The following is a 13,661-nucleotide window of genomic DNA, read 5'->3' as shown; positions in this document are numbered from 1 at the left end:
ACACACACACACACACACACACACACACACACACACACACACACACAAAACACGATCAACTCTGTTACTGAGAGCTGTCAGATCATCTTACTGCATCAGAGAGCAACAGGAAGATGTTAGTTATTTTAACACAGCTGCATATTTCTGGGCACAAATGCAAAACTCAGTTTTTCAAAATTACGCTGATTTGTGCCACAGCAGTTATTAGCAGTCCTTCCTTTGTCTCCTTAATCATCATCATATTTATCAATACTGAGCTATTTTGCTAAAATATTTCTGTAAAACTTCACTGTAGGGATCATGACACCTACAAAAGCTTCTCATGACAACTGACATAACCCTACATAAATGTTTATAAAGGCTTATTCCATGAGGCGTCATCTGTCATGAAGGCCACTTTAGCTAACGTCGATCAAAACAGGCAAATGTAACCTGTACAGCGAATTATGCCTATTGGAATAAGCATTTATAAACATTTATGTAGGGTTACGTCAGTTGTCATGACAGGCTTATGTAGGTGTCATACAGCCTTATGAACAGAGCCCTACAGTGAAGTGTTACCAATATTTCTGACAGAAAAAAACAGAAATGCTACTGAAACAGGCAACAAAACTGAATCTCTATACTGAACATTCTGAACATTTTTTATTGGTCTAAATGTTCTTTGAACGAGCTGAACGTGCACAACGCTAACCTGAGCCTCCAGCTGCTGCTCCGTCAGTGACATCATCTCCTCGTAGGTCATGGTGGAGAAGAGGCCGGCGTACTTGTGGAGGCGAAGACTCTTCAGCCACGCCGGCACATCTGCGGGCAAGCACACACAGGTTCTTACACATGCTCGGAGATAAGAGTACAGTCATGGGAAAGAGTTCAGACAGCTTCACTCTGCTGGAGGGCTGATATCAATGCTGCATTAAAGGAATACTGCACTGTTTTTCAGCCTAGTCTCTATGTGCTGCATCTGTATCATACAGTCACGTACCACTGATTATAATTTCAAAGCGTTTAGCTGTATTTAGAAAAGATCTGAAAACCAAATGTTATTTTGGTCCAGTTTTAGTTTAGCTCCACTCTTCCCATCCATGCTCCACTCATGTTCTTTCATAGCAACTATTATGAAGTCAGGCAAACTTTATAGGCAAAATCCCATTTAACTCATATTACGAAAAAATTTAATTCCAAGTAATTTTGGGCCGTTTCTTTTGGTCCATTCATCATGAAATTTACATACAATGTAAAGTTACCAGCTATTGTCAAATGATGTATTATGAAAATTGTGAAAAAAGTGGAGATACAAGGTTTTGTTCTGACAGCAGCGATTCCAAAAAAGTTGAGACGCTGGGTAAAATGTAAATAAATGTAAATAAAAACAGAACGCAATGATTTGCAAATTTCATAGAGCCAAATTTTATTCACAATAGAACATTGAACACATATCAGATGTTGAAAGTCAGACATTTTACCATTTCACGAAAAACATTAACTCATTTAGAACTTGATGGCAGCAACGCATCTCAAAAAAGTTGGGACAGGGCTGCGTCTACCACTGTGTACCATCCCCTCTTCTTTTAACACCAGTCTGTAAACGTCTGAGAAGTGAGGAGACCAGTTGCTGGAGTTTGGGAGAGGAATGTTGTCTCATTCTTGTCTGATGTAGGATTCTAGCTGCTCAACAGTTCTGGGTCTTGTTTGCCGGATTTTTCGTTTTGTGATACGTCAAATGTTTTCTATTGGTGAAAGGTCTGGACTGCAGACAGGCCAGTTCAGCACCTGGACTCTTCTTCTGCAAAGCCATGCTGTTGTGATGGATGCAGTATGTGGTTTAGCATTGTCTTGCTGAAATATTCAAGGCCTTCCCTGAAAGAGTCTGGATGGGAGCATATGTTCTAAAACCTCTATACACTGTTCAGCATTGATAGAGCCTTTCCAGATGTGTAAGCTGCCCACACCATAGGCACTAATGCAACCCCAGACCATCAGAGATGCTGGCTTTTGAACTGTGTGCTGATAACAAGCTGGACGTTCCCTCTCCTCTTGACTCCACAGGACACGGCGTCCGTGGTTTCCAAAAATACGTTGAGGAACATTTTTCTGAAATTGTTCCACAGATGCAGTTTTTCACAGGTTGGTGAACCTCTGCCCATCGTTGCTTCTGAGAGACACTCTAAAATGCTCTTTTTATACTCAGTCATGTGAGTTAGCTGCAAATTGCTCCTCCAGCTGTTTTTTTATTAGTACCACTTAGGAAGTTACATTCCAATAAATCTAGTGTAAAATAAACTTGAACTTGTTGTTTATTGGCAATTTTACGTGCTATATCTGCACGCTTCACCATCTGGTTTGTGACGCGGCGCTTCTCGTCTGGTGTGCAGTAGCCTTCAGCCGGCTGCAGTAGTCTTTCTACATTTCCTTCTTTGGACTGAACAGACCAGAAATCCAGACCAAAACGTAACACGCTGGCTCTACACTGCCCTGTAGTCGAGTCCAGTCTTCCCTTGGTTTTTAAATATTAGAACAACATAAATGTTTACAAAACTAATACAGTTATAATAATATTTCATACTGAACTTTCATGACTATTCAAAAACGTATAAGTTTCGAGCACCAAACCTAAACCTACAGTCATCCAACCTAGGGTGCATTTATTGGGCAGAGCATGGATATGTCAGTGTTACCTACTAACACCTGGCATTTCTGATACATCTGAGGACAAAAATCATAATGAACTGATCAGGTATGTTACAGCAGTACTGTGAAGACCCTCTGGGACCCCTGGAGAATCTCCTCACCCCTCATTCCGCTTCCCTCCTCGTGGAATGTGCTGCGAAGTGCGGCCCCCAGCCCGGATCCGTCCTCCATGTGCTCGCTGCCGCCGCTGCCCGATGAAGCGATGCTGCTCTGGGGCGAGAGGGGAGCATGATCTGGTGCTGCCCGGCCCCGCAGGTCCTCCTGGGACAGCCAGCCGTGACCCAGTGGGGGGTTAGAGGGGCCGCTCATAGGTGGGAGTCAGAGACACTGAGCGCTTCAGGGGACTGTGCTGACCCCCAGGCAAGACTGTGGGACACACAAATCATGAAACAATGTAGGGTTATACATATGTCCTATATACTATATACTATATATATATATTTTATACTATATATATATATATATATATATATATATATATATATATATATATATATATATATACACACAGCGATCAGGCATAACATTATGACCACCTCCTTGTTTCTACACTCATTGTCCATTTTATCAGCTCCACTTACTATATAGGTGCACTTTGTAGTTCTACAGTTACAGACTGTAGTCCATCTGTTTCTCTGATACTTTGTTAGCCCCCTTTTACCCTGTTCTTCAGTGGTCAGGACCCCCACGGACCCCCACAGAGCAGGTACTATTTGGGTGGTGGATCATTCTCAGCACTGCAGTAACTCTGATGTGGTGGTGGTGTGTTAGTGTGTGTTGCGCTGGTCTGAGTGGATCAGACACAGCAGTGCTGCTGGAGTTTTTAAACACTATGTCCACTCACTGTCCACTCTATTAGACACTCCTACCTTTTCAGTATACCTTGTAGATGTAAAGTCAGAGACGATAGCTCATCTGCTGCTGCACAGTTTGTGTTGGTCATCCTCTAGTCCTTCATCAGTGGTTACAGGACGCTGTTGGCTGGATATTTTTGGTTGGTGGACTATTCTCAGTCCAGCAGTGACACTGAGTGACACTGACAGTCAGACCAGCACAACACACACTAACACACCTCCACCACGTCAGTGTTACTGCAGTGCTGAGAATGATCCACCACCCAAATAGTACCTGCTCTGTGAGGGTCCATGGGGGTCCTGACCACTGAAGAACAGGGTAAAAGGGGGCTAACAAAGTATGCAGAGAAACAGATGGACTACAGTCTGTAATATAGTATATATATATATATATATATATATAGTAAGTGGAGCTGATAAAATGGACGATGAGTTTAGAAACAAGTCATAATGTTATGCCTGATTGCTGTGTACATATATATATATATATATATAATATAATATATATATATATATATATATATATTATATATATATATATATATATATAAAACCACCTATATGTAATAATAATATGCATATGTATTATATGTATATGTAATTGGTCCCATATATATTTACCCATATATATATACATTTTTAAGTATCTACCATATGTAATATGACCCATATGTTTTATACACGGGTTAGTATCTCTATGTAATAACAAGTGCCATATGCATTAAATATACCAATGTCGCCAGACAAAACCTTGTATCTCCATTTTTGTCATTTTTCATTTTTTGACAGTTAAAAAAGGCCAGTTGCCCTTTGTGGTGAGTAAAAATATCATGATCAACGAACCGAAAGAAATTACCCAAAATTACTTGGAAAATATTATTTATTCCTTTACTTTCTTTAAAAGTTAAGAACATTTTCCTTCTCCTGTAAAGTTTCCTTTTTGGAGATAGAAGGTTTTGTTCCGATAGCAGTGATATTTAAGCACCTATATGTAATAACATGACCCATATGTATTACAAATGTAAGTATCTGTAGGCAATAAAGTCCCATTTGCATAATATGTGTCTAAGTACTTATGTGTAAAAACAATATACGTCCTATATATGTCAAATATATGAGTATCAATATGTAATATGTCCCACATGCATTCTATATATATGGAACAACTTACATGTAATATTAATATCACATTCCAAATGCCTTGTAAATATGGAAGCACCTACATTAAACCAGTTTGCTTGCTAATTAATGAATCCAGCTTTGCAGTACACTTTCTCAGGCCACACCACAAACGTAGCATCCTGATGCAGTTCTGACCACCGTTTAGTTTCTTTCCACTCCTCTCAGAAACTCCTCTGTGTGGCTGGAGGATGACGCTGCGTTTGGAGCTTTACCTTCCGTGTCAACATTAACTCCACATTAAGCTACACAGGTTCTGTTTGTTTCATCAGAGGAGGAAAAACTGGCAGACTGTAACAAAGTCTTTTCCATTTCACCTGCGCTACAGCCGGACCTTTCTTCAAGACTTTCCACTCACGGCTCACAGGAGCTGGTAGAGAGCAGGAATCGACCGGTATGAAAATTCTATCCCTGCTTCCAATGAGTTAAAAATTTAGATTTAGCCGTTGTAAAATCCACAATATACGCACACAGATGACCGCATCAGCAACTGAATGTGTATCACTGCACCACGGCACGAAAAACCCTTGTTAATGGAATAATCTTTGACTCTAATGCTGCTCACATGGAGCACCGAGTGTACTGATGAAGTAAGAACCCGTTTTCTGTTTAAACTGAGGGGCTGACAGCTTATGTTCTTAACTAGAGCTAGGCTGGTCAGCTAACTAACAGGCTAAAAGAGCCAAAAGCCTAAACAACTCCATCATTAATATCACAGACTCACAGTATGATTAACTGTAAAACAGCAGTGTAAAACTTGAATGGATCAAATGTTTGTGTTTCAGTCAGTAGCTTCAAACCCAGGCTGAATCCCAAACGGCTCCGTACTCCCTAAACAGTGTTCTAGCTATGAAGGTTTTGAAATTCTAGCCTCTACAGTCAAATAATGCATCATTTATCGAGTGTGGATGTGTCTGAGTCCCAAATGACTTTCTTAGCTGTATTTTGCATTGTTGGGCTTCAGGATCCAGTATTTAAAGTGCACTATGTAGGGAGCAGGTTTCAATTTGAGATTCAGCCCCAGCATGAGAAGAGGGGCGCCGCTGGATTGGTGCTAAATAAGACTCCGTGGTAATCTGGTGACCAAAAAGTACTATTAAAGTAAAAGGTTTAGCATTAAACAGTGCTGTGTTATCAGATGTTCACTGTCACATGAAAAAAAGTTTAAAAAATGATTCAAAAATGTTTGCGATAAACAGTGATGGGCGACCGAACGTTGTCCTCATTCAGTGGTCCACGGTGGCTTGGCAATGATCCCGTACTCTAAAGGAACTACATTTCTTGTTTATGTCAATTATTATGAATAATAGCTTAAACTGCTTTCTGAAAAATTGCGTATTTTATCATAGTTTATGTTGGCCGCCAGTTTATAAAAGCAATAAGCCACTTGAGGCTGTGTGTTACTGTGATTTTATCACAGAGAAGGGAGTTTTAGGGACTCCGCTATGTGTCGTGCATAAGAACACCCTTCCCATGATAAAATCTCAGTAACACAAAGCCTCTCATGGCTTATTGCTTTATTAAACTCTAATAACCAGCAAGAACTCACAGAGTCGTAAATAACAAATATTGAGGTACTGGTGAGCAAAGCTTATTAGAATTCTCAGCAGTTTTGTTTTTCTGTTAGTTAGTTCTTAATTTTCAATTTCTTTTTTGTGTTACAAATGTTATAACATGTTATCCTCAAGCTAAACATTAGGTTTGGATACATTTTTACCAGTTTTTGTTATTTTAACCATTTTAATTATGGTGTTTTTTGTACTGGCGGTGACTGTTAGCTTAGCGGTCTATTACAGCACATACCTAAAATGCAGCCAGTAAAAAATGATCAGTGTAAACTCTCTATATAAACACGCCACCGTAGAAACATGTATAAAACATTAGTAGGTTTAGTGGGTCATGATGATTTGTCGGTGCCCCAGCTTGTATAATTGTCTTGGAAATGCACTGACCAATAGAATGGGACACTCTGGAGCAGCCACACGTGAACCTGAGGTCATCACGACCAATGCCAAGCGTAGGCTGGAGGGGTATAAAAGCCCCCAGCACTGAGAATCAGTGGAACCGTGTTTTCTGGAGTGATGGAGCTCCATCCAATACCTTTGGGATGAGTTGGAGTGATCCAGAACTGACCATCCAACATCAGTACCTGAGCTCACTAATGGTCAATCAAATCCTCACAGCGATGTTCCAACATCTAGTGTAAAGCCTTCCCTGAAGAGTAGAGGCTGTTACTGCAGCACAAACTCACTATTAATACCCTTCATTTCAGGAGAAACTTGGACGTATAGTGTCTCAGCTGGGCTTAGCACTGAGTGAGAGTTTGTAGGGCAGGTGGGGGGGTGGAGGAGGAGAGGGGGGTTTAGGAGAGGATGGAGAACACAACGCTTTACTCACCGGTGTAGCGCCGGCCTGCTGCTCCTATATGCGGAGGTTTAACTGTTTGGACTATGTATAGGCCTTCACGGCCGGTTTAAAATAGGAGCCCAGCTACCATTACAAGTTCCAGTCCCTAAATATTAGCCATTTCCCCTAAATACAGACACCACAAAGGATACCTTACAAGGGAAGAGCTGGAATGGCATGTGGCGCTCGGTTAGGGAGGTACCGTGGGGGGGTGGAAGAGTCTGTTTTTGTGTCGGCGACAAGGAGGCCACGAGATGCCACGCTAAAAATTGAAATGATGTTTTTCACTGTTAATATATCTCAGGACTGCGCTCTTTTTATCCTTACCTATAATTCATGTAAACATCTTTAACCGTAACTAGATTTATGAAGCAAGCCAATAAAAAAAATACATAAAACCTGTTCAGTTCACAGAATGAGCTGGTCAAGAGCTACAATTTAAATTGTTTTCACCAAATAATTTTCTAACTATATAACTATATGCTATAAAAACAGAAACAAGAACAATATTTTAAAGAGTCATTTTTTAAGAAAGGCCAAAATACGTTTATTATCGTTAACAGAAACTATTATTTAAATGGAAACTTGCATGAAAAAAAGTTGAAACGTATTGTAAAGGAATCCGATTTGAAATTAAATAAAAACTGAACTAAAAAATATAAACAAATCTAAAACTATTAACTCACCCTTAAAACTAAAGTGAAACTGAAACTGAAAACCAAACTAAACAAAACTGGCACCACTTTAAAATAAGACTTCTCTAAGGCTGTGTCCACATCATCAAGTTGAAGTGGCACAAATCAGATTTTTTGCCCTAATGTGACTCAGATCTGATGTTTTTAGAGCTGTGTGGACACAAATCTGATCTTTTCAAATTCAACCTGTGCCACGTTCATATGTGGTCCTAGATCAGATACGTATCCGATTCGTGGCCATGTGACCTTAATGTGACGCTCAGATCTGAATTCATGTGCTTTTCTCCACTGCGCGTAACCATCATTCAGCATTACCATGGCAACAGCGCCGAACAGAAGTTAAAGCCTGTAAACGGTGGAAAAGCAGCTTTTTTCTCCTTCGTCTCGCTCTAATAATGAAGCTGAGAGCTGATCAGAGTTAATTATCTTCTCAGCGAAGCTCGTTCTGCTCGTTAGTTTGTGCTGATGATGATCGTGATTCATTCACGTGACGTTACTGAGTAGGATGTGCTCATTAGGGTCATTTCAGGACGCCGGTTTGTTACATTAATGACAGATTTGAATCGCTTACCTAAACGAGTGTGAACCATCCTGTCAGAGAGATCGGATTTGAGCAAATAATCGGATTTGAGCAATGAGGCGTGTAATGTGAACGTGCTTTATAAAGGGTATAAGAATTTTTCCATATGACTGTACACTTTTTTCTTATGCACAACAGATCAAACATAGTGAGGATTAGGATACCTAGGGTACTACTAGGTACCTTCCGCAAGAGAAAGAACACAGGTGGAGGTAGAGGAGTCACTGTTAAAGCTTCTCCTTCAGTCAGCATTAAACCTGCCAGCTTCATCACATATTCATATTTATCATGTTGCTGCTGTCAGAACAAAACCTCGTATCTCCAAAATGGTAACTTTACAGGAGAAGAGTCTGTTTTTGTGTTGGCGACAAGGAGGCCATGAGATGCCACGCTAAAAATTGAAATGATGTTTTTCACTGTTCATATATCTCCAGACAGCTCCTTATATCTTTACCTATAATTCACGTAAACATACTAATTTTTAACCATAACTATCTTTAGGGAGCTTTAGCCTTTTCATCTCCTGAGACCCACCAGTGGTTCCAAAACGCACTTCATCATATTCTTCATAACTTTCATATTTCATAAGCTACATTCTAAAGGTGGGGGTCGTATGAGAGCTGTAACTGTCTTCTTTCCAGTCAAATAGATGGGTGATGTAATTTTATAAAATAAAAGAAGCTAAACTCACAATTTTTTTTTCTACTGAAAGTCGACCCATTTTTCCACAAATCTGGGCTATAAACTATAAACAGATGGCGTCTCTTCAGTGATCTGCTCTGTAAAACATTATTTTATAAAATAATACAAAGAGCGTCTAAGATTTTTGGCTTTCATCAGTAAATTGTAAGCATATAGGAATATGTGTGATCATAAAACACATGTTCCGTTAATTTGAGAGGAGCTTTTACAAAAAAAAATATAAAAATTAATTAAAAATAAAAATTTACATTTATTTCATGCAGTTACTGAATAATTTGCCTTACAATTTGGTCATGTACATTCAGATAAATATTCCCTGGTGAATAAGAGGTTAGGCAGCAAGTCAATTTAAAATACATTAAATAAAACTTGTTCAGTTCACAGTATAAGCTTGTTAAGAGCTACAATTCAAATTATGTTCACCAATTTTCTCTTGAGCTCCTTTATTTGGCTGGATATTTTAATTATTTCAAATTTTATTATCTAATTTTGTTCAGCTGTTGAGAGGCAGTATCAAATTATTTATTATTAAATAAACAAAAAGACTATATGCTACTAAAACAGGAACAAGAACAAAATTTTAAAGAATATTTTTTAAGACAGGCCTAAAATAGGGTCATTATCACTGACAGAAATTATTATTACTAAAAAACTAGTATGAAACGGAAACTGGTATGCAAAAAGTGAAAAATGTACTCATTAACTAGAACAATAATAAGAAAAACAGCTGCTGCTAAGGTCAATTTTACTACCTCAAGGTACAAAATATGCAAACGTTTGGTTTCCACATCAAAGGTAAAATCATTCATCTTAACTTCCTCCTTAATTTTAAATAGAAATATAAAATAAAAGACTGGGGTCAAAGCTGGGTTTTTGTAGTCAATGCAACGTAAAATATTACTGCAATAGAAAAGTACTAAAGATGCACTTCACACCACATACTCATATTTACCATATGGCTGCTGTCAGAACAAAACCTCGTATCTCCAAAATGGTAACTTTACAGGAGAAGGAAAAAACATGCTTTACTTTTAATGTAAGTCAATGGAACCAGACTTTTCTCCAAGTCATTTTGGGCCATTTCTTTTGGTTCATTCATCATGAAATTTACATATAGTGTAAAGGGAAACAGACACTTTCAAATTATGTCAAAAACTGAAAAACGACAAAAATGAAGATACAAGGTTTTGTTCCGACAGCTGCGATATATAACAGCTCAGTTTCCCTTTTCATTGGTTTTTAAAGTAATTATGACCTAACTAACAACTATTAATGACATCATTCTAACCATTCATAAACTCTTTATAAGGAAATAAGGGTCTACAGTAAAATGGACCCCTTAAAAACTAATGAAACCGATGAACTAACTGAAGTAAACTAAACTGACTGCTCCAAAACAACACAACACGGCACAAAGAATCTCTGAAACAAACAGGCTCTCTAACAGTCTGTGCTGAGGGAAATGTTCATTCAGCTGATACAAACCTGCTGACTGTGATTCTGAGTGTAATTCTAATGAGCGCTGGCTCTGAATGGAGGCGAAATCGGGCTTTTGTAGCACTCAAACTCCAAGCAGTCAAAAATAAAGGGGATGTAGTGGAGCAGAGCTTTAAATGGGCCTTTATTTATATCTTCAGCTGTCTCCTTCATCAGGAAAAAAGACCCTTGCATTCTAAGCTGGAAATATCCCCCTCTAACCACAGATATGTTCAATTGGAATATGTTTGTTGCAGCCTCTTCCCTTTCCACGCACTGTCTGCACATTTCTCACACCCCTGTTGTTTGATGGCTTTTAACCCTTACGAGGCCCCATTATTGCCTGTGAACAAAAGCAAGCCGTAGTTTAATATGAATTATTATATGACCCGCAGCTCATTGAAAACAAGAGGAGAAACTGTGTGGAAAGAGTCTAAACTTTCATTCCAGACCACATTAGTGCTTGTAAGTAGAAGAGGAGATATTTTATTATGATCTGAATTTGATGGAGGGTTATTGTTGTGTGTACAGTCTTGTTTTTAACATTACAAAAAGAGACATACTTTATACTTGAGAAAATTGTAGGTTTTTTTTACTTCTTTAACTTGATCCAGCCAACATCAACAGTAAGACTGCTGAACTCTAAATAAATGCTGCTTCAATTCTTTGTTTTAATTACTCCATACCTGGGAGCTACAGTGCAATACACCCTCTTGTATATATACTTATTTAAAATGTATTTATCTGTTGACATAAATATGTTTACATATGCGCCACACTCTGCACTACATTGCACTTTGCACTACACTGTATTACTTATAATTCTCCCTGATCCACCCTGAGCCTATGCAACGTTATTTCGTTCTAATGTGCACTGTACGGTGTAAATTTGAATGACAAAGTCTGTCTAAGTCTAAGTCTAACATTTTCTAGTTTTCTCTTCTGAAACGAGTATGCGCTGTTTGTTTTGGTATTAAAAATTTTTGTTTTGGTATTAAAAATGACAAAAACATGGCAAACGTCCACCCCTAAAAGCTCCTCACAGAAAGTTATTACATGAAGTGGTTATGAATTCACTGCATGATGCCTGAGACACGGTTTTACGGCAGTTTTTAGAAGATTTTGGCCAAATACATATTATAAATCTAATGTACAAGCAGGGAATTTTAAGGCAAAATAGTCCTCAATGAAAGCCTTTTCAGATTTACTGCTATTTTAGCATCATAGGGATGTAACAATACAACATATACTGCTATGTAGAATACAGAATTATATCATATTGTATCGTGACTAGCATATTTGCTTGAGGCCATAAACTCTAAACTTCTGTTTCAGATATAGTACTTTTGTAATATTATATTCTCTAATAAACTAAACACGGAAATATTAACATTTTAATGTAAGGCACATTTTCACTCATTTTTGCTGTGTCAAAAAATGTATTGTATTGAGACTCCACTGTATCGTATCGGATAATGAATTCTGTGAATATTTACATCCCCACAACACTACATGACACATTTTGGATAGTAAATTAAAATGTCTGTATTTGTGTTGTAGTCATGGCGACCCCTGGTTCCTATCACCACCACTGTAAAGAAATCTGAGTCTCTACAATCAACCATTTCACACCAAACCACTCTGAATGACTCTGTTTACATCTCACACTCTGAATTATGCAGAGATTTTGAGAAACGTTGAGAAAACTTTAGTCAGAATTGTTCACAGTGGTGGTGATGGGAACCAGACGTCCACCTTTAAAAGCTCGCTCACAGAAAGTTATTGCATGAAATGGTTATGAATTCACTGCCTGATGCCTGAGACACTGTTTTCTGATTGTTTTGAGATAAATTTTGGCCTCAAATGCATTTCTTTAATTAATTCATAATGGAGTACATGAAGGGTGTTTTAAGGTAAAATAGTGCAGAAAGAAAACTGAACATCATCATTCTATATAAAACTCAGAAGACTCATGTAGGTTCACTGGTGGTTTTGGATAGTAAATAAAATGTCTATATTTGTGTTGTAGTCATGGCGACCCCTGGTTCCTATCACCACCACTGTAAAGAGTCTCTACAATCAACCATTTCACACCAAACCACTCTGAATGACTCTGTTTATACCTAAATGACGATGAAAATTTTGAAAAATCAGTGGAATTCCCCTTTAAGTTATCCGGCTCGCTAAGTAGTTTTGTTGGCAGAAATATACCCCCCGGTCTGAGGCTGCTTGTGTCAGTCATAGTTCAGATTTCGAGTAAAGCCAGACAGGGCGAGTCAGCAGTTGTGTTATGTCCGCTCTGGGCAAACAAAGAATGTAGCCACAGTGAAGCATGTTGCTCAAGCTTGGACAGTGACATAACTCTGACTGGCCTACATGTGGGCAGTGACATGCAACTGTCCAAACGTTTCATCCAGAGATGCATGCTAGGACCTGTGATGCCTTAAAGGGGAAGTCTACCTATTTCTCAAAATTGCTGCATAATTCAATGGGTGAATCATTCTGAGTGGTTTGGTGTGAAATGGTTGATTGTAATGACTCAGATTTCTTTACAGTGGTGGTGATAGGAACCAGGGGTCGCCATGACTACAACACAAATATAGACATTTTATTTACCATCTAAAACATGTCATGTAATGTTGTGGGTCTCAATACATTTTCAATACAGCAAAAATAAGGAGTGGCTGAAAATGTGCCTTACATTAAAGTGTTGATATTTCCATTTTCATTTATTAGAGAATATATTATAAAAGTACTATATCTGAAACAGAAGTTTAGAGTCCACGGCCTCAAGCAAATATGCTAGTCATGATACAATGATACAATATAATCCAATATGCTACAGTATATGTTGTATTTTTTCATCTCTATTATGATGAAATAGCAGTAAATCTGGAAGTTTTTGTTGAGGACTATTTTGCCTTAAAATTCCCTGCATGTACATGAGATTTAAAAATATGTATTTGGCCAAAATCTTCTAAAAACTGCTGTAAAACAGTGTCTCAGACATCAGGCAGTGAATTCATAACCATTTAATGCAATAACTTTCTGTGTGGGAGCTTTGAGAGGTGGACGTCTGGT

At 38.3% G+C, this 13,661-nt stretch overlaps 1 protein-coding gene across 1 annotated transcript in view; it reads right to left on the bottom strand.

The window, feature by feature from the left end:
- Window positions 1-13,661, bottom strand: part of samd4a (sterile alpha motif domain containing 4A) — a 110,669-nt gene that overhangs the window by 32,103 nt on the left and 64,905 nt on the right. The window contains 3 exon segments of the mRNA XM_036593990.1: window positions 695-804; window positions 2,790-2,997; window positions 2,999-3,054. Coding sequence (XP_036449883.1) covers window positions 695-804; window positions 2,790-2,997; window positions 2,999-3,054 — 374 coding nt within the window.

The sequence above is a fragment of the Colossoma macropomum genome, unplaced genomic scaffold, assembly GCF_904425465.1.
Source record: "Colossoma macropomum unplaced genomic scaffold, Colossoma_macropomum, whole genome shotgun sequence".
Taxonomy (NCBI): domain Eukaryota; kingdom Metazoa; phylum Chordata; class Actinopteri; order Characiformes; family Serrasalmidae; genus Colossoma; species Colossoma macropomum.
Note: the sequence above shows the minus strand (reverse complement) of the source record. Positions and strands in the feature narration are given on the sequence as shown.